The following is a 26,587-nucleotide window of genomic DNA, read 5'->3' on the forward strand; positions in this document are numbered from 1 at the left end:
GTAGCAGTATGACGAGTATGCGGGTGTAGTAGTCGCCGGTAGCTGCCAAACCGTCGCACAAGAACGATGTAGACTCAGTGAGCGGCAGCGACGCAATCCAATTAATTTTGATCACTTCGAACCGCGGTGGAGTTCGGGGGAGTACGTGAATGAGTTTCAATCCAATCGTTGCTGCTTCAGCTGGGGTGGAGTGGGACGAGGGAAGCAATTCCGAGGAAGAAGATGGATTTGGATTGTTTTAATTTGAAATTATTCATTCGATGTCATGGATTTTGAACCATCAGCGAAGTTGGGCCACGAAGAACAAGAGGAATCAAACTCAAAACCAGTTGTCGTTTTAGGGTTTGGGCTCACCAGCAGCCGGGGTTCCTAATTAAAACCGATCCAGAGATATCGATAGCCCAAGAGCTCCGAGCTGAACTGATTTCGAGCGTTAGTCGATAAAAGCCAATTAATAACACCTCCGTTGACAGTTGTTGTTTTCGGGTTTCGATCGATCGATGGGCCGGAGATCTGTATTATTGACGGGTGTGAAACGTAGTTAGATGCCCCGGATGAGTAGGTAGCAGCAGCAACGGCACAGGAAAGTGCGCGCTGTCATGACGGTTGAAATTTCGACCCGTCCCGAGGCAAGTTCCGTTCGGGTGCGCGTCAGATGGAAGTCAGAAAACCAGAAACAAGCGAACGATGAGGTTTCACATTCTGGAGTCGCTGGGAATGGGTTATAAATGATTTGTCAATTTTCTCCAGAGCGGCTGCAGTTCACATTCTTCAAAACTATCTTAGTATGAACCAACCCAATCGAACCGAATTCTAAAACAAATTGTAATAGCAGCTTCGAATACTGAGAGAACGGTGAACTTTTAAAAATAACTACCATTATACGCAAAGTACTCTAGGCAACACAACATTGGTAGACTGTGGCTAGCCTCAGGGAAATCGTTGCTTCTTGATTGCTAAGCAACTAGTTTCTAGTTTCGATGAGCCTCTTTGTCTTTCAATATTCACATTGATGATCAATAAAGCGATCGAATGGAGATCTAAATATAATTAACTAAATACCTGGTGTCAATAATGGAAATTCCTGTTTATTAATTTATTGGTTCACGATAGACACTAATGAAGTTTCGAAGACAATAGAACATTGGAAATCAATGATCGGGGGTGGTTTTAGATCATGTTGTTCCCGAAAAAGAGTTCTCAAGGTGTGGTTTTAAAGCAAGACTTCGACATTTTACTCTGGCAGTTACATTCTCGATGTCCACAATTTGAGCGATTTCAGATCCAAACGGCCCTGGTCTTGGTGACAGCTAATGGCTGGGCGTCCATGGGTATCTTCGTAATAAAATATGCAAAGTATACAATAAATTCCCATAGTCTGCTTGGAAAATGCCTATTAGAGCATGAATGCACAAATAAGTGTATAAATGTATTAACTACCAAAATCTTTCGGATGTACATCAAATGGACAGCTACTTACATTATTTCCGGTAATCGCCGCTTGAACCGTACACATCACCTATCCATCAGTCTGTGTTGAACCTGTGTCGAAAAGTTTGCGCTGTGCAGTTGAAGGCGAATAGTGCGTGGAATTAATTGAATCGTGGCAACATGTGAAACGGGACACTAGAGAATGCCTAGAAAACTTCCCACTAGGGATTCCGGAGAGATTATAATATAATTCTTTCAGAGAACCTTGATTAAGAATTTCCGGAACACTTACTTAGATTTTCTGATGCCTTGAAGTCCCTCAAGGAATTTTTTCCAAAAATACCACTGGCATTCTTTCTAGGATTTTCTGGAATCCTTCCAGAGATATCTTGAAATGCTTTCTTAGATCCACTTGAATCCTACACACTTAGAAATACTTAATTTTACACATGTTAAAATTAATGGATACGAGACTGAAAAGATCGTTACTCGACCAAAAGTACATTTGATTGAGCTGAATTTTGCGTCTGTTATGACTCAATGTTTTGTCAAAATTGGCGCTCGTACATGTCAGTCTCAGCGCACCTACATTTGCATGAGTTTTTCTAAGTGTGTACCATGCATTCTGCAAAATCCTTCTTGGAATATTTAGATTTATCCCAAAACCTTCTTGAAACCCTCAGAACCCTTGCGAATATTCTTGGAAACCTATCTAGGTCTTCGCTGTTCAATATTTTTTCAACTACGCAGGTGATCAGTGAAATTCAAAATTTGGAATATTTATTCGGAATTTGAACAAACTTTGTCCAGTTTTTCCCATTTTATGATAAAATATAAAATGTGTTGATTGTCGCGTAACAATCATTCAACATTTAACCGCATTTTTTAACAGTTCACAAACCCGTCCAAGTAACAATTTTGGATTTATGACTTTGATTTTCACTTGTAATATGCTTTAAAACCTCGATAAAATTTGCAATACTACTTGGGCGTTGAAATTTAACCGACTTTGGTGATCTAAATTCAGTGCTTCTTCAGAAACCATCCTAGATTTTATAAAAAATCCTTTTTATTATTCTCCAATATACTTTTAAGGATTATCTGGAATCGAACATTTTAGCAAAAGATTCCCTGGAGTCCTTTCCAGAATGATGTGGAATCCTTTCGAAATTTGTCCGGAAAAATTTTGTTTGTGCAACCTGACCTGATCTGGTAACACCTTCTTCGGATTCTCCAGAATTCTCGTGGAATTATCAAAAATCTGCGGGAACCTACCATGGATTCTTTGACCAATCAGATTCTTTGGAGAATCCTACCAAGGATTAATTGGAGAATTCTATCAAGGATTCTTTGGAAAATCCTACTAAGGATTCTTTGGAGAACCAAGGATTCTTTTGAGAATCCTTTCAAGGATTCCTGGAGAATCCTACCAAGAATTATTTGGAGAATCCTACCAAGGATTGTTTGGAGAATCCTACCAAGAATACTTTACAGAATCATACCAAGAAATCCATGGATAATCCTACCAAGAAATCCATGGAGAATCCGGCCATGGATTTTTTGGACAATCCTACCAAGGCTTCTTAGGAGAATCCTACCATCGATTCTATGAAGAATTCTATCAAGAATTCTTTGGAGAATCCTACCAAAAATTCTTGTAGAATCCTAGGAAGGATTCTTTGGAGAATCCTAACAAGAATTCAATGGAAAATCCTTCTAAGGATTTTATGTAGAATCCGGCCAAGTATTCTTTGAAGAATCCTACCAAGGATTCTTTGGAGAATCCTGCCAAGGGTTCTTTGGAGAATCCTACCAAGGATTATTTGGAAAATCCTACCAAGGATTCTTTGGAGAATCCTACTAAGGATTCTTTGAAGAACCAAGGATTCTTTGGAGAATCCTACCAAAGATTCATTGGAGAATCCTACCAAGGATTCTTTGAAGTCCTACCAAGGATTCTTTGAAGTCCTACCAAAGATTCTTTAGAGAATCCTATCAAGAATTTTTTGGAGAATCCTACCAAGGATTCATTGGAGAACCAATGATTCTTTGGATAATCATACCAAAAATACTTTGGAGAATCCTACCAAGGATTCTTTGGAGAATGCTACGAAGGATTCTTTGGAGAATCCTACCAAGAAATCTATGGAGAATCCTACCAAGGATTTTTGGAGAATCCTGCCAAGGATTTTTTGGAGAATTCTACCAAGAATTCTATGGAAAATCCTACTGAGAATTCTATGGAAAATGCTACCACGGATTCTTTGGAGAACCCTACCATCGATTCTATGGAGGATTATATCAAGGATTCTTTGGAGAATCCTACCAAGGATTCTTGTAGAATTCTACGAAGGATTCTTTGGAGAATCCTACCAAGAATTCTATGGAAATTCCTACTAGGGATTTTCTGGAGAATCCAGTCAAGGATTCTTTGAAGAATCCTACCAAGGATTCTTTGGAGAATCCTACCAAGGGTTCTTTGGAGAATCCTACCAAGGATTATTTGGAAAATCCTACCAAGGATTCTTTTCAGAATCCTACTAAGGATTCTTTGAAGAACCAATAATTCTTTGAATAACCAAGGATTCTTTGGAGACTCCTACTAAAGATTCATTGGAGAATGCTACCAAGGATTCTTTGGAGTCCTAACAAAGATTCTTTACATAATCCTATCAATAATTCTTTGAAGAATCCTACCAAGGATTCTTGGGAGAATCCTACCAAGGATTTTTGGGAGAATCCTCCCAAGGATTCTTGGGAGCATCTTACCAAGGATTGTTGGGATAATCCGACCAAGGATTGTTTGGAGAATCAATGATTCTTTGCAGAATCCTACCAAGAATTCTTTGGATAATCCTACCAAGGATTCATAGAGAATCCTACCAATGATACTTGGAGAATCCTACCAAAGATTCATTTGAGAATCCTACCAAGGATTCTTTGGAGTCCTACCAACGATTCTTTAGAGAATCATATCTAGAATTTTTTGGAGAATCCTACCAAGGGTTTTTTGGAGAATCCTACCAAGGACTATTTCGAAAACCCTACTAAGGATTCTTTTGAGAATCCTACCAAGGATTCTTTGAAGAACCAATAATTCTTTGAATAACCAAGGAGTCCTAACAAAGATTCTTTAGTTAATCCTATCAAGATTTCTTTGGAGAATCCTACCAAGAAATCTATGGTGAATCTTACCAAGGATTTTTTGGAGAATCCGGCCACGGATTTTTTGGACAATCCTACCAAGGCTTCCTGGGAGAATCTTACCATCAATTCTATGGAGAATTCTATCAAGGATTCTTTGGAGAATCCTACCAAGGATTCTTGTTGAATTCTACGAAGGATTCTTTGGAAAACCCTACCAAGAATTCTATGGAAAATCCTACTGAGAATTCTATGGAAAATCCTACCAAGGATTCTTTGAAGAACCCTACCATCGATTCTATGGAGGATTCTATCAAGGATTCTTTGGAGAATCCTACGAAGGATTCCTGTAGAATTCTATGAAGGGTTCTGTGGAGAATCATACCAAGAATTCTTTGTAAATTCCTACTAGGGATTTTCTGGAGAATTCAGCCAATGATTCTTTGAAGAATCCTACCAAGGATTCTTTGGAGAATCCAACCAAGGGCTCTTTGGAGAATCCTACCAAGGATTATTTGGAAAATCTATGGAGAATCCTACCAAGGATTTTTGGAGAATCTGACCAAGGATTGTTTGGACAATCCTACCAAGGCTTTCTGGGAGAATCTTACCATCGATTATATGGAGAATTCTATCAAAGATTTTTTGAGAATCCTACAAAGGATTCTTGTAGAATCCTACGAAGGATTCTTTGGAGAATTCTACCAAGAATTCTATGGAAAATGCTACTGAGAATTCTATGGAAAATCCTACCATTTTATGGAGGATTCTATCAAGGATCCTTTGGAGAATCCTACCAAGGATTCTTGTAGAATTCTACGAAGGATTCTTTGGAGAATCCTACCAAAAATTCTATAGAAATTCCTACTGGGGATTTTCTGGAGAATCCAGCCAAGGATTCTTTGAAGAATCCTACCAAAGATTCTTTGGGGAATCCTACCAAGGGTTCTTTGGAGAATCCTTCCAAGGATTATTTGGAAAACCCTACAAAGGATTCTTTTGAGAATCCTACTAAGGATTCTTTGAAGAACCAATAATTCTTTGAATAACCAAGGATTCATTGGAGACTCCTACTAAAGATTCATTGGAGAATCCTACCAAGGATTCTTTGGAGTCCTACCAAAGATTCTTTAGATAATCCTATCAAGAATTCTTTGAAGAATCCTACCAAGGATTCTTGGAGAATCCTACCAAGGATTCTTGGAGAATCCTACCAAGGATTCATGGAGAATCCTACCAAGGATTCTTGGAGAATCCTACCAAGGATTCTTGGAGAATCCTACCAAGGATTCTTGGAGAATCCTACCAAGGATTCTTGGAGAATCCTACCAAGGATTCTTGGAGAATCCCACCAAGAATTCTTGGAGTATCCTACCAAGGATTCTTCGAGAATCCTACCAAGGATTCTTCGAGAATCCTACCAAGGATTCTTGGAGAATCCTACCAAGGATTCTTGGAGAATCCTACCAAGGATTCTTGGAGAATCCTACCAAGGATTCTTGGAGAATCCTACCAAGGATTCTTGGAGAATCCTGCCAAAGATTATTTGAAGAATCCTACAAATGATTTTTTGGAGAAGCCTACAACTATCTTGGAGAATCCATGTCGAAATGAGCAAAAGGTCTAATGCACGAAAGATTGAACGGACAGTAGGTCGAAGGGACACAGGTTGAATGGACAAAAGGTCGAAAGAAGTTCAATGGGATAAAAGATCGAATGGACAAATAGTCAAATGGACAATAGACAATGAACAAAAGGTTGAAAAGGACAAATGGTCGAAGAGACAAATGATCGAATGGACAAAAAGTCGAAATGAAAAATGGTCAAAATATTGAAACGGACAAATGGTCGATTTGACAAATGGTCGAAAGGAAAAAAAATGGTTAATGGTTGAATAAAAAAACGGCCGAAATTGATAAAAGGTCGAAATTTCCAAAAGGTCAAATGGTGAAAAGGTCGAAAAAGCATCCGAGTAGCATTTATCTGGTAAAGAAATAATCATGTTTTAAAGCAGGAGGTAACTCCAAGAGACAGAGAGAACTTTCGAGTATTTCAGATACAGTGGTGGCCTTTAAATGTAGAACTACAAATATGCTGAATTTTGCGTGTACGTAATATCAACGGGTTTGTTGAAAATGGCCAACTAATAAGCACATTTACAATTCGTAATTGTTTGGGTGTATCCCATAGGAATGTATTTTTCACTTTAAGGACCACAATTACATTATGAACAAAAGTAAATAAATGACCTAGTTATGATTTCATATAATGACAAATGCCCAAAACATGTGAAAAATAACATAAAAATATTATTGTGCCATAGGCGTGAAGGAATTCAAGAAAAAAAAATTAAATAGTACTTATTGTTTTTCCACCAGAAAAGCTCAAAACTACCACTTACTCATCTGGTCATATCTCAAAAAATGTTTGTCCAAATAATTTTCCCTTGAAAACACATCAAGTACAAAAGTTTTCCAAAGTGTGGTGAAAATTTGAGCCAAAAATATTAAGAAATAAAATATCCCGCCCATGGTGAAAATAGACAATTTTTACAATTTAGATACCTGCCAGTAATCAGCCTGTTAAATGTAGTTACTACAACAAAAACAAGAATCTACATTAAAAAACCTCCAAATTGACATTCTAAGATCACGAATAGCTTATTTAGTTGTAGAGTAACCTCTTCTGAAATTTTAAATTTTTAAAAATCTCGAAAATCCAGGGTTGTAGCCCAGAAGGATCTAAGCACCTTAGAGCAAAATCAAAAAAGCCGGTTGGAAATGCTAACATGAAGCTTAAGTGTGATAATTTATTAGCTAGAGAATGATCTTTAGAAGAGGTGGATAGTTCCGTTAAAGTACAACAGTATGAAAATTGAATAGAAGTTGAAAATGAGCGAAGGGCCATTAATGCGACAGTTGTTTGAAGTCAGACGCACATATTTTGCCTAACCCGTACGATGTACGCGGAGACTTGAAGTATGTCTTCAAGTCTACAGGCAAAAGATGTGCGTCCTCCTTCTGCTCATAACTGACTGCGGCTGTGGAATAGTTCTAGCGACGTTTTCATCACTACCTAAAGCCCCACGTTTGCGAGAGCATTTCCAGTCGATGGTGTGTTATAATGCAATTCTTCTTTACCCAACTATTGTGTTGCTCCTTTCGTCATGACCAACGTGGTCATCTGTAGACTTGAAGACACTTCAAGTCTCCGCGTACATCGTACGGGTTAGGCAAAAATGTGCGTCTGACTTCAAAAACTGTCGCATTAATGGCCCTTCGCTCATTTTCAACTTCTATTCAATTTACATACTGCCGTACTCTAACGGAACTATCCACCTACCCTCTTCTAAAGATCATTCTCTAGCTAATAAATTATCACACTAAAGCTTCATGTTAGCATTTCCAACCAACTCTGAAAATTGCTAACTTCGCGTATGAAGTAACATAAAACACTTTGAACCAAAAAAGCCGTTTGTTCAGTATACCAAAATAAGTGTTTTGGCCAAGTTTGACTCAAATAGGTGACATCGCCCACAGGTGGTGTACCCACTTGAGCTGGAATGACCCAGCTATGATGCATTTTTAAAGGAAAAACTTTCTTTTCAACAGGAACCGTGGCGTGGGGATGATTCAGCCCTAGACAGAAAGCTTAGAGTCACAAACAAATGGCTGTGGTTGAAATTAAATTGAACAATCCATGTTATAGGATAGCTTTGTTTATTCTAAATAAGTCACACAGAGTTGTTTTTAAAGGTTCATCGTCAACAGATATTTCTTAAAACCTAAACTGTACATACCGAGTAGTGGCTTGACTTCATTTTTACACCAACGAAAATGTACCCTTGTCTCAACACAACATTTACCATTTATCAACCATCCCTTTACCAAACGATTCAAAGACTCTCTCATTCAAGATCAGAACGTACCCATAATTCTCCATACATACATACAAAACCCCATCCTCCACCCGGAATTGTACCAGTAACAGAGAAGTAGTTCCTTCTCTCCCCAGCAAAAAGTAGAAGGTAAGCATCTTCATCTGCGATAAGGCATCCAATCTCTACGGGCGAATCTCCCCACAGAGCAACGAAGACAGCCAGATATTGTGCTCTCCAATCAAGTAAATCTTTACGATTATATGATTCCTTGCCCTCCTACACCGTCTTCCTTTCCGGATAACTATGTAGACACAGAGACATGCGCGCCGGCGTTCCATCTCCCCAACTGGTGCGGGAGAATACATAGGGGTTCCCTTTCAAAAAGGCAAGTGGTGGTACATAGTAAAACAGCCAGCGTAACTCCGGAGGCTGTGCATGTGTGTGTTTGTGTACCTACTGAATTTCTCGCTGGATGGAAGAACTTAGCTGAAGTAGAGACATTTCCTCGCGTTGTGTCTCGTTCGTCCGTGGCGGAATGGGGATCCCTTTTGGATCGTCTTGGATCGGTTGTTTAAAGTGGGGTAAAATCAAACAAAGTTTCCTTCCTCGGGAAAAGCTTGTGCTTGGAAGGCAGGGGGGGGGGGGAGTTCCGTGCTATCTAGATGCTGCTGGGTGTGGAAATTGTTTGTTTTGCCAAACATGTCTGCAGCAGGGTATGAATAATTTATAATCGTTGAAGAAATCTTTTCCCCCTTTTTTCCGGAGTGGCCTGATGGGGATGGGAATTCGTCCCATTTAGAAGCGACGTGAATGCTTCCCCCGGAGAAGTACATAGTAGCTGCTGAAGTGGTGGATGCGGCTATTGTTATCACACAGACAGTGAACCTTATCTGAAGAGATACTCCGGGGGGGGGGGAATCCGGTTAGATGAGGCAGCGATATTGGGATGTTTCTGGGGGTGAGTTTGAGTTGACGTGCTCGAATGATGGTGATTTTTTTTCTTCTGGCGGTTGATGAGGGGTTTCATATCATGTGGGTTAGGAACAAAGGTTGCTTAGAGAGTGTTTGTCAGATGAGGGTGACTATATTAAGCATTTTGCAGAGAATCAAGCTTTATTTTGTGCAGGCATCCTCTGCAACTTGATTTGCCAAATTTCAATATAGTTTTGTCAAAAGCTAATAAATAAAATAATAAGTAGCAACGATACTATACCTGGAATCCTTCAGGTCCTTTAGCAGAAATAATCTCGATGAAATGCAGCAGAAAATTAGTGAATCCAGATGATTATCTCTCATTTTATTGACAACAACTTTGTGTTCGGTAGCACTCCCATTAGAGGAGCGATTTCTCCATGAAATGAATGGTTTTCTCTTCACAAGTTTGATCCGATCCGATCAACCGAAATCTCTACTGTTGTATTACGGCGATGAAATTCGAGAAACACTCTCAATATTAAATGACCACCACCGAATCATACAGTCCACATACTAATGTTCCCTTTTCCCACCCACTTCTTCTCATTGCAGTCCCTGCAGAGCGCGGCACGGCGGGCAGGAACTTCGTGCGCCAACTGCAAAACGACCACCACCACTCTGTGGCGACGGAACCAAGGCGGTGAACCTGTTTGCAACGCCTGTGGCCTGTACTACAAACTGCACAATGTAAGTATAGCTCTGCCATCAGCAATTTCTCAAAATAGCTGCATAAGCAACATAGTGCGCTGGTCGGGTCAACAAAAATTCTATGCCAGGGATAATCTGCATATAATATTGTCGTCGTCCGGCCGTCGTCGCTAAGAGGCTAATCACAAGGAAGATTCAACCGACGACGAAACGACGCATCTCGTTGCAACAATTGATAGTCGATCATAAATTACACTCCAAGGAAGGACTCACAATATAGTGGGACACATCGGAAGCTGCCCGATTGACTCGAGATCGTTCGCACACGGCTCGCAGTTGGTGAGCGGATGATTAGGTCGTTAATAAATTCTTTGCATGTACATCTCCTCCTGCCAGGCAATAAATTTCCCGCTGCGCCACAATAACACGCACTGCTGCCGGTGTTCTGTGATGTAATACTTAGTGGGGACGATGGGCGTCAGGCGTAAAGTGTTGGGCTTCCGTATGTGAAGGATCCGAAAATGAATCTGAATCAAACTGACGGAACCAGACGGTGTCGTTCGTTTGTCGTGCTGGGCTATCCGGATATCCGAAAACTGTGTTTACGAGCTGCTAGGCGGTCCTTCCGGACTCCGGAGGTGATGGTAATCGATTTTCGATGGATGGCAATTTTCCGCTGAATGAGACAAAAATTGATAGTTTCAAAAATGCATGATCCTAATGCTTAGTATTCCCCTTGTCGAACCATTTTTGACGATTGGCTTCTTGCCAGGGTTGGTTAAACGAGTTTCCAACCCACCCATCTATCACTTCTATAAGCATGGCAATTCTCTCCCTCTGTCCTGACTAGGCAATTCTGAGCTAACCTCGTTCATCTATCAACTGTCTTGCCATTGCTCACCCTCCTCGCAAAAACACGTGTTCCGGCAGTGGGAGGGTGAGAAAAACGGTCTTATCTCAAACCGGGGACGTGTTTTTCTGTTATTGTTTATCGAAACAATTGATGCGATTCACAGATGACTGCAACAAGACGATCAGGGGACGATGAAGCATCCACGTGCTGTAGTGTTTGGTGGTTGATTATCTTTTTTCGTTCAACAATTTGAAGAAAAAAATATGCTGCGTGTTTGATAAGGGATGAAACTGACGCCATCTAAAGCTAATAGGAACTTTCAGAAGATTTGTGAGGAAAATATTCTGATAAATATAACCAATTTGATCCCACGGGGTCATATATGACCCCTACATAACAACATCTGTAGAAAATCGCCGTTTATTTATTTAAAGTCTGGAACGCGCAAAAATTGGCCAACTTCAAATGGGTGTATTTCTGTTGAAAATGCATTTAAAAAAAACTTAAATGCTGCATTTGGAAGTTGAGTGTACAGTCAAGATTCCTATAGTACGGTTAATAGGGACCGCACTATAGGAACCGGCATTAACGAATACACGTAGCATATGGGATTAGAACTAATCGGGACCAAACACTGATTGTACGGCAATTTGAAGAGATAACTTCCTGATGTCTTCTGAGAAGATGTTAAGCAGAAAGTTTGCCACCTTTTGGGATGATTCAGTCTCCGGCAGGACACAAGTCTGGTCCGGTGGAAGATCCGGGATGTCCGTAAAAGTGATCAATTCCTGAAACTGATCCGAGAGCTCCGCGGGTTTTTAGAAACCACTCATAGACACCTTATCAGATGAATTCGGAGTTGAGTTCAGAATATGGACTCTGGAGACTACGGGATGGTCCACCGGAAGATATGTAACATCCTTTAAAGTGGTCATTTCATGAAACTGATCTTAGGGCTCGTTGGTTTTTAGAAACCACTCATAGACGTCTTATCACAATAAAATCGGTGTTTTGACCAGACATTTTATACTGGGGACCACAGGAAAGTATTTAGTAACTTCTAGACACTTTTAACGAAATTTTCGTATATTATTCCTTGGATTTCATGGACTTATTTCCCTTGACATCTTGGAGATGTTTCTTTGGAGTTACAAGTTAACGAAAGACTAGCTTCAATGTTTATATTTTTAATTCATCACATCAAAATTTAATTAATAAGCCATTTGAAAATATCGTCTTATTAAGTTATTATTAATATTAATTTATGAGTGGTTTTGAAAAAAAAAAAAAACAACCGGATCAGTTTCATGAATTAATCACTTTAAATGATCTTCCGGATCTTTTAATGGACCATCCCGTGGTCCCCAGCATAAATTGTCTGGTCAAAACTCCGATTTTATTGTGATAAGGTGTCTATGAGTGCTTTCTAAAAAATCGTGGAGCTCAAGGATCAATTTCATGAATTGAGCACTTTTAGGGATGTTCCGGATCTTCCGATGGGTCAACCCGTAGTCTCCAGAGTCCATATTCTGAACTCAACTCCGAATTCATTCTGATAAGATTTTTTATATATCTTTAGTTAGGAGACTTTCAGCCCTGGGCTGGTTCGTCTCCGAAAGTTCTGCTAAGATGTCTATGAGTGGTTTCTAAAATACCGTGGAGCTCTAAGATCAGTTTCATGAAATGACCACTTTTCCTGATGTTCCGGATATTTTAGTGGACCATCTTGTAGTCCCCAGAGTCCATATTCCAGTCAAAACTCCGAATTAATTGTGCTAAGACGTCTATGAGTGGTTTCGAAAAAAAAAAAAAACATGGAGCTCTAGGATCAGTTTCATGAATTAACCACTTTTCAGGATGCTCCGGTTATCATAGTGGACCATTCCGTAGTCCCCAGGGTCCATATTCCGAACACAACTCCGAATTCATTCTGATAAGACGTTTATGAGTGGTTTCGAAAAATCCGCGGATCTCTAGGATCAGTTTCCTGAATTGACCACTTTTACGGATGTTCCGGATCTTTCGGTGGACCATTCTGTAGTCTCCAAGGTTCATATTCTGGTCAACATTCAGAATTAATTTTGATAAGGCGTCTATGACTTGTTTAGAAGAAGAAGAAAAAAACCACGGAGCTCTAGGATCAGTTTCATGAATTGACCACTTTTACGGATGTTCCGGATCTTCAGGTGAACCATCTCGTAGTCCCCAGGGCCCATATTCCGGTCACAACTCCGAATTCATTCTGATAAGACGTTTATGAGTGGTTTCGAAAAATCCGCGGATCTCTAGGACCAGTTTCCTGAATTGACCATTTTTACGGATGTTCCGGATCTTTCGGTGGACCATTCGGTAGTCTCCAAGGTTCATATTCTGGTCAACATTCAGAATTAATTTTGATAAGGCGTCTATGACTTGTTTAGAAGAAGAAAAAAAAAACCACGGAGCTCTAGGATCAGTTTCATGAATTGACCACTTTTACGGATGTTCCGAATCTGCAGGTGAACCATCCCGTGGTCCATTGGGCCTACAGGGTGATACGGTCAAAATTTGGTCAATATCAACTTGACGTATTTCTTTCAATTTTGCATTTAAAAAACCTGAACACCTCTCATTTTGAAGGTGTGTGTGTGTAGAATGTTGCTCCTATTTTGATTTTGGAATTCACTCTTCAGTTGTCAAAATGCCGTCCAAGCAAGAAGAGCAGCGTATCAAAATTTTGCTCGCGCATCGCGAAAATCCGAGCTACTCGCACGCAAAGTTGGCAAAATCGCTAAAAGTTGCCAAATCAACCGTTACAAATGTAATTAAAGTGTTTGGGGAACGTTTGTCGACAGCCAGGAAGTCTGGATCGGGGGGAAATCGAAAACCGGAAGCCGCTGAGACGACAAAGAGAGTTGGCGGTAGTTTCAAGCGAAACCCTAACCTCTCTCTCCGAGATGCCGCAAATAAGCTGGGTGTATCGTCTACAACCGTGCATCGAGCCAAAAAACGAGCCGGACTATCGACTTACAAGAAGGTAGTGACTCCAAATCGCGATGATAAACAAAATACGACGGCCAAAGCGCGATCCCGGAGGCTGTACACGACGATGCTGACGAAGTTTGACTGCGTGGTAATGGACGACGAAACCTACGTCAAAGCCGACTACAAGCAGCTTCCGGGACAGGAGTTTTATACGGCAAAAGGAAGGGGAAAGGTAGCAGATGTTTTCAAGCACATGAAACTGTCAAAGTTCGCAAAGAAATATCTGGTTTGGCAACCCATCTGTACCTGTGGCTTGAAAAGCAGCCGGATTTGGCATCTTGCCATTACGGTAAAAAGGCCATGGAGTGGTACGCCGCCAACAACGTGCAGGTGGTTCCCAAGGACAAGAACCCTCCCAACACGCCAGAGCTCCGCCCAATTGAGAAATACTGGGCTATTGTCAAGCGGAACCTAAAGAAGACCAAAAAAACTGCTAAGGGCGAGCAGCAGTTCAAGGCAAACTGGCTTTCTGCGGCGAAGAAGGTGGACAAGGTGGCTGTACAAAATCTGATGGCAGGGGTCAAGCGTAAGGCCCGGCAATTTGGATTTGGAAAAGCGGAAGCCTAACTGAATATTTTTCCTGAATTTTATACTAATTGAACTTGAAAAAGAAATTTAATTTGATTTTTTAAATAAACGATTTCACCGATTTACACGCGTTTTCCCTTGACCAAATTTTGACCGTATCACCCTTTATATTCCGGTCACAATTCATTCTGATAAGACGTTTATGAGTGGTTTCGAAAAATCCGCGGAACTCTAGGATCAGTTTCCTGAATTGACCACTTTTACGGATGTTCCGGATCTTCCACAGGATCAGAATTGTGTCCTACCGGAGACTGTATCATCCCAAAAGGTGGCCAATTTTCTGCTTAACAACTTCTCAGAAGACATCAGGAAGTTATGCCGTACAATCAATGTTTGGTCCCAATTAGCTCTAATCCCATATGCTACGTGTATTCGTTAATGCTGGATCGACCGTACTATAGGAATCCGGCAAGAACGAATCCGCACTATAGGAATCTTGACTGTATATACAATTCCCAGTGGTCCAGGAGGGTGTTTTACAGGTAAAAACTAAAAAAGTACATAAAGATGCAAATTAACCAAGTTGGTGTCTTCAGACAAGTATAGATTTGAAAAAAGCGCATCTGATAAAGGGGTCGTTCATAATTTAAATCACTAAGGACAAAGAATAAAATTTCTTACTTTTTTTCTATGCGGTTTTGAAAAATAAAATGTTCCACAAAGTTGAAGATCTTATCAATGGTTTAAATCGTCGTTTTCATTGATATTTGAAGTATTTTTTTAAGGAAGGTCCCTTCAAATCGTTTTTTCAACCATCAATTTTTTATTTGATTTTTTCATGGCATACTATGTTTGAAAGATTTTTTTTAATTTATCAAAATAAGCAACTTTCTACAATACTTCAACACGCTACCTCACAAATGCAACATGTTAAGAGCGTTTATGTGTTCAAAACATACGATATTCTGGTGGATATTTTGCAAATTGGGGCAACCAGTTTTTAAACTAATGACGTTATCAAATTTTAAGTGCTTTGATGAATATTTTGATGTTTAAATATTAGAGGGGAAGTAATTTTTTATTACAGGCCAGCTAATTTAAAATCATGGTTTTTAGCTCAATTATACTTAAAACTTGCTCTTTTCTGATCAAACATCTTTTATTTCAAAGCTTAATCATCTATTTCGTTAAAAATGTATTTTTGTAGAAAACACACAGCTTGATAGATTAATATCAAACTACAATATAATGATTCTGCTAATTTTAAGAGATATGTGCCATATTATGTTATTGACATTATCGAAGTCATTAAAAAAGATAGGGTTTGTGTACAGCGCAAAACTGCATTCTTGACGTAGGACTACGCGATTACTGTTGTTGCTGCATTCAAAAATATTCACTAAATTAATAACACATAAACTTAATTTCCAAATCATCATAATTCATAATTAAAATATTTGAAATTAGGTGACACTTAATATCCTAAAATGAAGACTATATTTTTAGCACTCAATATTTAGTTCCTATCCCATTTGAGATAAGGTTCCAAACATGGACACTAAAAGTTCTGTAACTGAATAATAATTAAAACTTATCGTTAGCGACCCCAGTGGTAAGTGTGATTGTCTCTCACCCCAAAAGGCTTAGGGTCAATCCCAGTCGGCGACGCCCGATTTTCTGAGGCATAAAATCCATGATCACGGCTTCCTTCGGAAGAGAAGTAAAGCCGCTGGTCCCCGGTCCATGAGTTAATAGGTCGATAGGTATAGTCCAGGTGTAGGAGCTGCCTTCCTGGTGTCGGTAGCATTGGTACTCAGTACGGAAAACAAGATCGACGGAAAGCAAATAATAATAAAAAAAATCAATCGTAAGTTAAAATGCATTCCATATAACATTCCAGTTCAAAATACATTGCAATGCATCTGACATCATATAAAATTTTTGGTATTGTCCACCTGCAAAACTTTTCCCAAGACAACAACCTTCTATCAAATCGGGATGTCATGTTAAGCAAGTAATTAAAGATCAAATGGCACACTCTCGCTACCTGGTGAGCGAGTTATGAACTGAGGATTCACTTTCTCTTGCGTTAATTTAGACGCAGATGAACTAACGCAAAAAAAAAATATAGGTGTGCTTTTTTATAACCTCACTATCGGCTATCTGTCTGCGAGAGTGAATGGTGGGTTATGGTAAAATTATTTGATGAATTTTCAATAGTTTACTATTGATAAACAACTATAATATTTACACCAAACGAATCTTACATCAAATTTTAATCAAGTGGTGCAATAAGATTCGAAGTATTACAGTATTATTATTCAGTATTTTACAAGAAAACTGAAGCTTAAGGGTTTCGAAGATGACGGAAAGTAAGTGTATTTTCACAAGTATTGTAGGACTTTTATTAGTCATAAGTAATTACAGGAATATTCATTGCAGTGGTTTACCTTTTAATAGAAGGGAATGTTGTGACCGAGCTGTTGGAAAATGTACAAAAAAAAATATCTGGTAGTGTGTTGAACATCACGGAAGCGAAAAAAAAGAAGATTTCATTGCCAAGTTCAACAATTGGTGGAAGAAAAGCAGCCGTCATTGAGGAATATTTGAAAAACTAATAAAACTGCAATGGTTGCTATTTTTTTTTTATTTTCTTTTGGTTTGTTTTTTCCGTCGATCTTGTTTTCCGTGCTGAGCACCAATGCTACCGACGTGCCCGGAAGGCAGCTCCCACACCTGGACCCTACCTATCGACCCATAAACTCATGAACCGGGGACCAACGGCTTTACTTCCCATCCGAAGGAAAGCGTGATCAGAGATGTTATGCCTCAGAACATCCCGGTGGCGCCGACTGGGATTGAACCCAGGCCTGCTGGGGTGAGAGGTAATCACGCTTACCACTACACAACCGGCGCCGTTTCAATTGTTGCTATGATGAGTTTTCACCGTTTGCTCTCCAGTTTTCAAAATGACGTTCTAGCAAGAGGAGCGTGTCAAAAAAAAAAAATTCGCGCAGCAAGAGAATCCGACGTTCTCACACGCCAAGTTGGCAAAATTGCTGGATGTGGCCAAATCGACCGTGACAAACGTTTTAAAAGTGTTCGGGGAGCGTCTGTCGACCGCCAGAAAGCCTGGAAGCGGAGGCAACCGTAATCCGGACGTGGCAACTACGACGAAGAAGGTGGCGGTGAAATATAAGCGGAAATCTAACCTCTCCATCCCGGACGTCGCTGGCAAGCTCAATGTCTCCCATACGGGCCAAGAAACGAGCCGGGTTGTCGACGTTTAAAAATGTGAAGGTGGCGAACCGAGATTACAAACAAAACACGTCGGCAAAGCAGTGGTCCCGAAAGCTGTGTACGAATCTGCTCACAAAGTTTGACTGTGTCGTAATGGACGACGAAACTTATGTGAAGGTGGATTTCAAGCAGCTTCCGGGACAAGAGTTTTATACCGCATCAGGAAAAGGAAAAAAAGCGGCGTTGGTAGTGTAGTGGTAAGCGTGATTACCCCTCACCCCAGCAGGCCTGGGTTCTAGATGTTCTGAGGCATAACATCTCTGATCACGTCTTCCTTCGGAAGGGAAGTAAAGCCGTTGGTCCCCGCTTCACGAGTTGATGGGTCGATAGGTAAGGTCCAAGTATGGGAGCTGCCTCCCTGGCGTCGGTAGCATTGGTTCTAAGCACGGAAAACAAACCAAAGGAAAAAAAAGAAAGGTTAGGTTGCTGAACTTTTCAAAACCATCAAATTATCAAAGTTCCCGAAAAAATATCTCGTCTGGCTAGCCATATGCACGTATGGTCTAAAAAGTGGCATTTCCATTACTACGGGAACCATCACTCAAGAGATCTACGTCCAGGAGTGCCTGGAAAAGCGGCTGCTACCGTTCCCAAAGCAACATAATAGACCTGTGCTGTTCTGGCTGGACTTGGCCAGCTGCCACTATGGGAGTGGTACGATGCGAACAACGTGGTTGTGGTACCCAAAGACCACAACCCTCCCAACAGCCCAGAACTCCGCCCTATCGAACGGTATTGGGCCTTGATCAAACGGAATCTCGAAAAAACTAATAAATCCATGGAAAACGAGCAGCAGTTTAAATCTAACTGGCGTTCGGCGGCGAATAAGGTCGATGAGACCACTGTGCAAAATTTAATGGAAGGGGTTAGGCGGAAGGCACGGCAGCTCAGATTTGGCAAACCAAAAGAATAAACGAACATTTTTTTCTTTTGAATAGGGGAAAAGTTGGCTTCGGCAATACCTTAACCTATTATCGTCAGGGGGGTAAACAAAGTCCTAGAGCACTCAAATTTGGCCAATAGTTGCTCTGAAACCCAATGTATCCACATGCCAAAATTGAGCTCTCAAGGACGTTGTTTACCCCCCTGACGATAATAGGTTAAGGTATTGCCGAAGAGAACTTTTTCCCTATATGAATTGAATACCAAAAGAAAAATAAGTAAATTTTTGTGATATGGATTTTGACTGAAAGAAACGATTTTTTTTCGACCAATTCTTGCGCGTTCCAGTCTTTATTTATTTATTTATTCGTCAATCAATCAAATCGTAGACTACATATTAACATTAGGACGTATGTTCTATGACTTCGCAGGGTTCTGTACACTGTTTTCCTATGCCCCGAGAGACAACTTGCCTGCTTGGACAAAAAAAAAACTTTTCAATAAGGGTATTTTTGGAATTGGGATGATGTATAGATGTCAAAAATTTATGTCTGCTACCATTTGGAATTCTAAACTGTAAGATACCCTGCAATATGGGTATTTTCGGAATATATATGACATGCAGTGGACGAAAATTGGTGTCTGCCGCTTTTTGGAATCCAAGATGGTAGCGACTGGTTTTAGGAAAAACTGTACCCTACAATATGCGAAAATGTATATAGGGGTTGATCAGCAGATATCGGAAATCAATATCTGCTGCCATTTTGAAATCCAAGATGGCAGCCATTAATTTAATAAAAACTGTAAAATACCCGGAATAAATTTTATATAGGGAAAATGGCTCTAATGTTGGCCTATGGATCTAAGATTAGGCCTATCGCTAAAAAGCTGCTATTTATCAATTTTATCTAGATGAACGCGTCATTCGAACGGTACTAATGAATATTTTTGGTCACTATTGAAAATTTAGTCTATTGGTTAATTTATGTATGGACCGACATAACATCCATTTCCCCTATATAAAAATGAATTTCTGGATGAATGAGGGAGCTCCCATACAAATGAAACAGAAAAATATAGCAAGGCCGGGTACACTCAGCTATAAAAATACATTGTTTGATTCAAATCCAAATAGCTCATATTCATATTAATGTGCCTCTGAGATATTTTGAGGAATTAAAGTGTATTGGATGTTTGAATAATTGATGACATTTTGCGTTCACTTGCGCAATTTTTAGAAAATTCATTAAGAAATCATAAATTTTTTTTTAAATTTCATGTGATATATATTTTTAAAAACTCTAAAAATAACAGCATTGGTCTGGAAAAGATTGGATTGATCAGTACCGATTATGGAAAAGATAAAAAAAAATCTTTTGAACGATCACACTAGATTTGGTTGTACAGGTGAGCATTGATCAGGAAAGCGATCTGTGCAGTCAACGTCGAGGGGTCGTTACCAAATAGATTCCTGATGTTTTCCGGAAGCCTGTGTTACTCGCGTTGCACTCTGGAACTCCGGACAGACACACAATACGTGTCCCACCGAGGCTGGGATGCTGCAAATTGGACAAACCTTGCGGAAAGATGTCCTACCAAGAAATCCCCGCATCCAGAAATTCTTGAAATGATCCGCTGATCCTTGTAGTTGTGGCTGTCCAGCCAGGATCATATGGTTTCCTTAATCTTTCTCAAGGAAGTGGTCCTTGACTGAAACCATTCTTGCTGCCAGGCTTCCATGATAGTATTGGTAATCCAACGACTGACGTATAGAATGGAAACGTTCCTGGTGTAGCGGGGATCGGATGGACCAGTCTGTCTACAGCCTCGTTTCCGGGAACACCGCAGTGTCCGGGAATTCACGTAAAGACGGTTGAATGTGGGGCGTACCGTGCAATGGTTTGTATATATGGGTGGCTCGGGGCTTCGGCTTCCACTGCTTGGTTGACGATGTGTGAGTGCATTAGCACGAGGATTGGTTGATCTGCCGGAGTGCTTCAGCCAGAGTTTCAGCTTCTGCTGAAAAGATGGAAAACTCCTTCGGTAGACTTTGACTTGTTGCAGTGTTCGGTCCTGCCACTCCGAGACCAACTGCAGCCTTCAACCGCGATCCGTCCGTAAAGCTAAACCGACCCGAGAAGCTCTGCAACAGAACGCCTTAGCGCTGCAGAGTTATCACCGGCTTGGAATCCTCTCTTAATCCGCTTATCTATTTGGACAACGTTAGATCGCCAACTTTTCTCTTATAAGGTTCAAGGTTGGCTGCAGTTTGGAGGGCTCTGTTCCCCTTGTTGAGGAGAAAGATCCTATCGTTTCCAGAAGTCTTAGCGGTGAGGGCAGCGGCATTCGTAGCAATGGCTAGAGATGAACTAGCCTTCGGCTAAAAATCTATATAATAAAGATTAAAAAAAAACATAGCAATGGCTGCAGGAGTTCGATAGCGGAAAGGGAGGATTCCATACATGTGGCGTCTGCAGGCGTGGAAGGGAGAAGCCAGATACGATGCGTAAAAAAGTTGACGATCGATAACAGCTGAGGCGGCAGGGAGGCGGATCTCACGGTTGCTGGAGCGGTGCGGGCGCGAGATTGTCCTGACGATGTTGATGCGGCTACGACAGTTTTCTTTCACCATCCTGAAGTGCTGGTCGGAGCTTAGGGTACGACCCAAAACTAACAGCAGAACACGTACTGTTTTTTTAGGGCAATCGGATGGTGATCAGTGGTCCCTGAATCAGATGACCCGAGTGGCAAATATGGCACCGCAAACTCTTCGGCGCGGATAGCTGGAAACTAACTGAAAGCACTCACCTGCTGGAGGCCGAGACTGCTGCTTGGGCTATATTTCTGGTTCTCTTAGTCGTTTGTCCCGTTACGACGATGAGTATGTCGTCAGCATAAACTATTACGTGCACGTTTTTGGGCAGTCGGCTGAACATCCCGTTCATTGCCACCAGGAGTTGCGTAACCGCTATGATGGATCCCTGGGACACTCTAGTTTCCTCGGGGAACGGATCCGAGCGAGTGTTCCCAACAGTCACACGGAAAGTACGATCTAGGAGGAATTTTCTTACAAAGTATGTGATGTGACCTTCCAGACCCCAGCCGATGAGCTGCCTGATGTTGCCGGGGGTCCACGTCCTGTTGAACGACTTTGCAATATAAAGGGAGATATTGTAACCGTTTTCCTAGGCTTCCTTAAGTACTTTTTCGAGAGCCGCAAAGTAATTAGAGGAGCCGTTTCCTTGCCGGAACGCATACTGTCGTTCGTCAAGGAGGCCATTTGCCTTCAGGAACTGCCGGAGACGAAGATTTACCATTCTTTCCATCACAGCAAGTAAGCGCAATCGGCCTAAAGGAAGAGGCTTCTCAACTTGCCGGTTTACTTGTTGGAATGGGCACTACCAAGCTTTGTTTCCAGAGGTACGAGTCGGTGCGCCACAGATCGTTCAAGAGGGAGTGTAACCACTTTTTTTTTTCCGTCGAGGGAGAGGTCTTTTAACAACGGGTATCTAATCTCGTCCGGCCCGGTGGATTTCCCATTGCTGCTGCCGAGGGTAAACTAAAGTTCCCGGAAGGTAAAAGCTTCGATGGTATTCGCTAGTTGCGGATGCTGTTTGTGGAATGTTAAATGCGCTGGATGAATTCGCTGTCGTAGCCACTGACAGCAGACAAACCGGCGAAATAGTTCCCTAATTCGTCGGCGATGTCCTTTGGTTTTGAGATCGTGGTGCCATGAGCTTGGATAGTAGGAGGAGTAGAACGTCACTCGCCACTGAGAGTGTTGATACGATTCCACAAGTCGCTCGATGATTGGGATTTGTCAATCGAATCCAGGACCTGTCTGCACGAGCGATGGCATTCTCTCTCTTCTCACGTTTGGACTATATAGGGTTAACTACCTCATTTCCAGCCTATTAAGCACAACCCGCACTTAGTCTTTTTTAATCTAGCGCAGTTTAGCACCAAACGGAATGTTATTATTACTGATGGCTTTCAAATTTATTTACCTTTCCGCACGTACCGCAAGATTTGAAAAAGAGAAACCAATTGTTGAGATGTTGTCAAAAGTCTAACACTGCTTCTTGACACCAAACTCGGCCTACGGATTCTAAACTCGGCCTAACGCATTGAAACGCCATCGAAACGCCAATGAATTCACATCGGCCTATCGGAGGAAGATGAAAATTGATTCGGTCGGAGCGTTTCTTTTGTTTTGGAAATAATGGGTGCAAACCTTCATACCACGCGTTCTCATTGACTTCGTTCGGTAGCTTATTTACTCAAGTATCGTAACAAACGCATATTTGACTTGTTAACTCTGAAATCATGGATTTATTTGAAGTATTCTGCTCGATAGGCCCAAAATGGGCGATTAGGCCGAAGTAGTTCTCTACCCTAGCCCCTTACAAAACAAAACATTACATAACCAACGATGATTGCTTATGTTCATCGGCATAAAACTACTGAAATTAAATGATGTCCCGCATCAAGCATACGTCATATTTTTTTTTTTTTTTTTTTTTTCGAGAAAACCATTTCTTTGCAGTTTTGACTGAGTTCTATCGCATTAACGATTGTCTACGTACCAAGAATGACTGTCATAAAATGAATGACATTAAGAAAAACACAAAATCAAAGTATACATAAAGACGATCTCCTTGGAAGGCTCAACCATTATTTTCGATCAGGTTCGAGCATTACGTTACAAATATTGCATACTTTTCAAGGTGCATATTTCACTCCGGTACGACGTCCAAAAAGCAAAAAGCAAATTCCCAGTTTTCCAATGCGGCTCTCATTATCGTGCTAGGGAGGACGCGTCCGCACACATCAAAATCTAATAGCTCGAATGCTAAACCTGGCCGGCGCCGGTGGTGTAGTGGTAAGTGTGACTGCTTTCTCATCCCTATGGGTTTGGGTTCAATCCCAGCTGAGGTCGGTGGGATTTTTCTGAGGCATAAAAATCTCTCTGGTCAAGTCTTCCTTCAGAAGGGAAGTAAAGCCGTTGGTCCCGGAAGAAGCATGCTAAATCTGTATACTCGATCGCAATCGTGACACTACACGTACCCAACCGTACAAACTGAGCATCAGACTACACGTGTTCGAGGTCACCAGCAAACCAGAGGGAAGCAAACGAAAACAAGGAAAATATATTTATTAAAACACCTTCTACTGGAACGTACTCATCATATGAGTACATCTAGATCGTACACTGTCCGGGAGCGCATTCCAGAAAATTCCACGTTTATTTTATTTTTTCTAGCCAAAGCTGCACGCCTTTCCATAATAGATTTTTATGGAAATGATGCAATAGGATACATGTCCTTTACCTCGGTCTAATATTAACCCTTCAATTATTTTTTTAAATGAGCTGCAAAAGATTTTCTACTTTTTTAGTTTAGATATTATTATTATTTATATATCAACTAAGCACAACCGAAAATTGTAAAACTTACAATTTTAGCATGAAAACTCCTTAGGTACGTGGATGTAATGTCGATCTACTGTACTCAAATTGGGTCTATAAATGGATGCAACTTCGGTCTATCGAAGAGGACCCTCAATCTACAGAGGTTCAGCATGTGAAATCGCGCACTACTTATTATTCATAGGTAACCAATTTGTTGACGTCACTTACACTTCTCGCGTAAGAACTGATGGGAAACAACATAATATCATAAACCAAGATGCTATTCACGGAACCGAAAAATTACACAAAATTACGTTCTTTTCACTCATCTCCCATGTTCCGTTTAATAAGTAAATTTTCAGTAAACCGCTTAGAGTAGTGTACATTTGAGTACGGCATAAAAAATTACTTACTCGTGAGTATTTTCTACCCGAAATTAAGTTCAATTGACTCAAATTTGTGAATATCTCATATACTCACTAGTAGCTTATTGAACGAAAGTCATGAGAAAATCGAATCTCTTGTTCCGTTTTAGACAACAACAAAAAGTGAGAGTGGGATGCAAAACTCAAAATTACCCAAAATTGAGTAAAAAGAACTTAATTTTAGGATATTTTTTCTCTGTGATAGAATCAACATAAAAGCCAAATAGATCTCACGACCACATATATAACGAACTGTCAAGTCTAGAGCAACATGTGAAAAAGGCCTATGATCCAAATATAAACAAGCGTCGATTTCTCGTGGATTAAGACTCATTCAGAACGGCGCCGGTGGTGTAGTGGTAAGCATGATTACCTCTCACCCCAGCAGACCTGGGTTCAATGTTCTGAGGCATAACATCTCTGATCACGGCTTCCTTCGGATGGGAAGTAAAGCCGTTGGTCCCCTGTTCATGAGTTGATGGGTCGATAGGTAGGGTCCAGGTGTGAGAGCTGCCTTCCTGGCACGTCGGTAGCATTGGTGCTCAGCACGGAAAACAAGATCGACGGAAAAAACAAACCTAAGAAAAAAAAAAAGACTCATTTAGGCAAACCAACAGCAGTATCTGGTAGAGTAAGTTTGCTCTATCAAATGGTGTACTTTGTTTGCATGGACGTGTTGTGATTCATGAGCAGTCGACGTTTGAAGTCATTATTTGTTGTCATCACATGTTGTTCTAGAAGTAATAGTCCGAAAAGCCTTATGGAAATTTTAAGGCACGATCAATGAAATCTACTCAAAATTGAGTGGTTTTTCACTCATAATCACAAAAATATAGGTCACTCATTAATGAGTTATAGTTACCTTTAGGATTACATCACTTTCTATAGTGCATTTTAGCAATTCGTAACTTGTAGCAAATACTAAAATTTCAATCAATTCAGAAACCACTGCAATGAATGTTTACATTAGTTGGTAATGTTGTTTATTGTGTCGCCAACTCCAAACGGAAGATTCGATCAGGTACATGCATGCATACATGACGAATTCAGCATTCGTGTAAGCTATAAATGGCAGAGTTATTTACTCACTGGCTGTTTTGTATTTCTTAACATGAGAGGCATTTATAAAAATTAATATAATATAACTCAACTTCTGGGTAGATTTGTTTTATCGTGTACAGGAGATGAAAAACTACCCAAAATTAAGTACTTTTCCCTCAATTTCGTGGCTCAGCCCAATAATCCAAATTTGAGTAAATCGCATATAGTAGTTTCCGTTTCACACCAGCAAAAAAGAAGCCTACTCTTAAGAATATTCTACCCAAAATTAAGTTAAGTTCACGTTAATTTGATAATATGCAAAAGTAAATTATTGGACTGAACTAAATCGTTGGGTCAAATCTCTCGTTCCTTTGTGACTACAATTAAGAGTGCGAGTGAGAGGCTGAACCAGCGTTACCAGAATGTTTTAAAGCTTATCGGTATCAAAGGTATTAAAAAATCGGTATTTATCGGTATTTACTATTTATTTAATTTTATGTTTTTGCCGTTTTTGAAAGCGAAAATTTTAACGATGGTGACGACAGGGATTTGAGGGGAATTGCTTGACGGTTTTCTCACTCTTAAAACATTCTCTATTTTTTAATTTAATTTTTAAAGTGGTGATCAAAATTGTGACCAAGTAGTGTTTTTTTTTTCAATTAAATATCTTGAAATGAAACCAAAATATGGAAACAACAACGACTAAACTATAGGCGATAACGACAAACAATATTTTCCCTAGAATAAAGCCACAACCCATGGCCGAAATGTTGGGCTGAGAAAACCGTAAATCAAAGCTAAATTTTAGCTTTTGAACTATGATCGGAACATTCCAGAAGAAAACTCCGGGGAGGGTTTGTATTAGCTTCTGAATGGAGCTGAAAAAACATCAAGAGAAAGACGAAAGAAGCACTCATGGATTAAGTTCGAGAAAAGTTGGAAAACATTCGGGAAACTTCAAAGACACGAATTGAGAAACTTGTGGCAAAAATTTAAATAAACTATCGGAAAAAAATCAGATGTCACATGTGACAGAAAAGTTTCGG

The 26,587-nt window shown here is 40.4% G+C and overlaps 1 protein-coding gene across 1 annotated transcript in view; it reads left to right on the forward strand.

Moving 5' to 3' along the window:
* Positions 1-26,587, forward strand: part of LOC135717613 (transcription factor GATA-3-like) — a 645,192-nt gene that overhangs the window by 581,805 nt on the left and 36,800 nt on the right. Inside the window, exon 5 of the mRNA XM_065239738.1 lies at positions 9,983-10,117. Within this exon, the coding sequence (XP_065095810.1) occupies positions 9,983-10,117 (135 nt within the window). The remainder of the gene's footprint in view (positions 1-9,982; positions 10,118-26,587) is intronic.

The sequence above is a fragment of the Ochlerotatus camptorhynchus genome, unplaced genomic scaffold (genome assembly GCF_037179485.1).
Source record: "Ochlerotatus camptorhynchus isolate MF236.1 unplaced genomic scaffold, CSIRO-AGI_Acam_v1.1 ptg000062l, whole genome shotgun sequence".
Lineage (NCBI taxonomy): Eukaryota > Metazoa > Arthropoda > Insecta > Diptera > Culicidae > Ochlerotatus > Ochlerotatus camptorhynchus.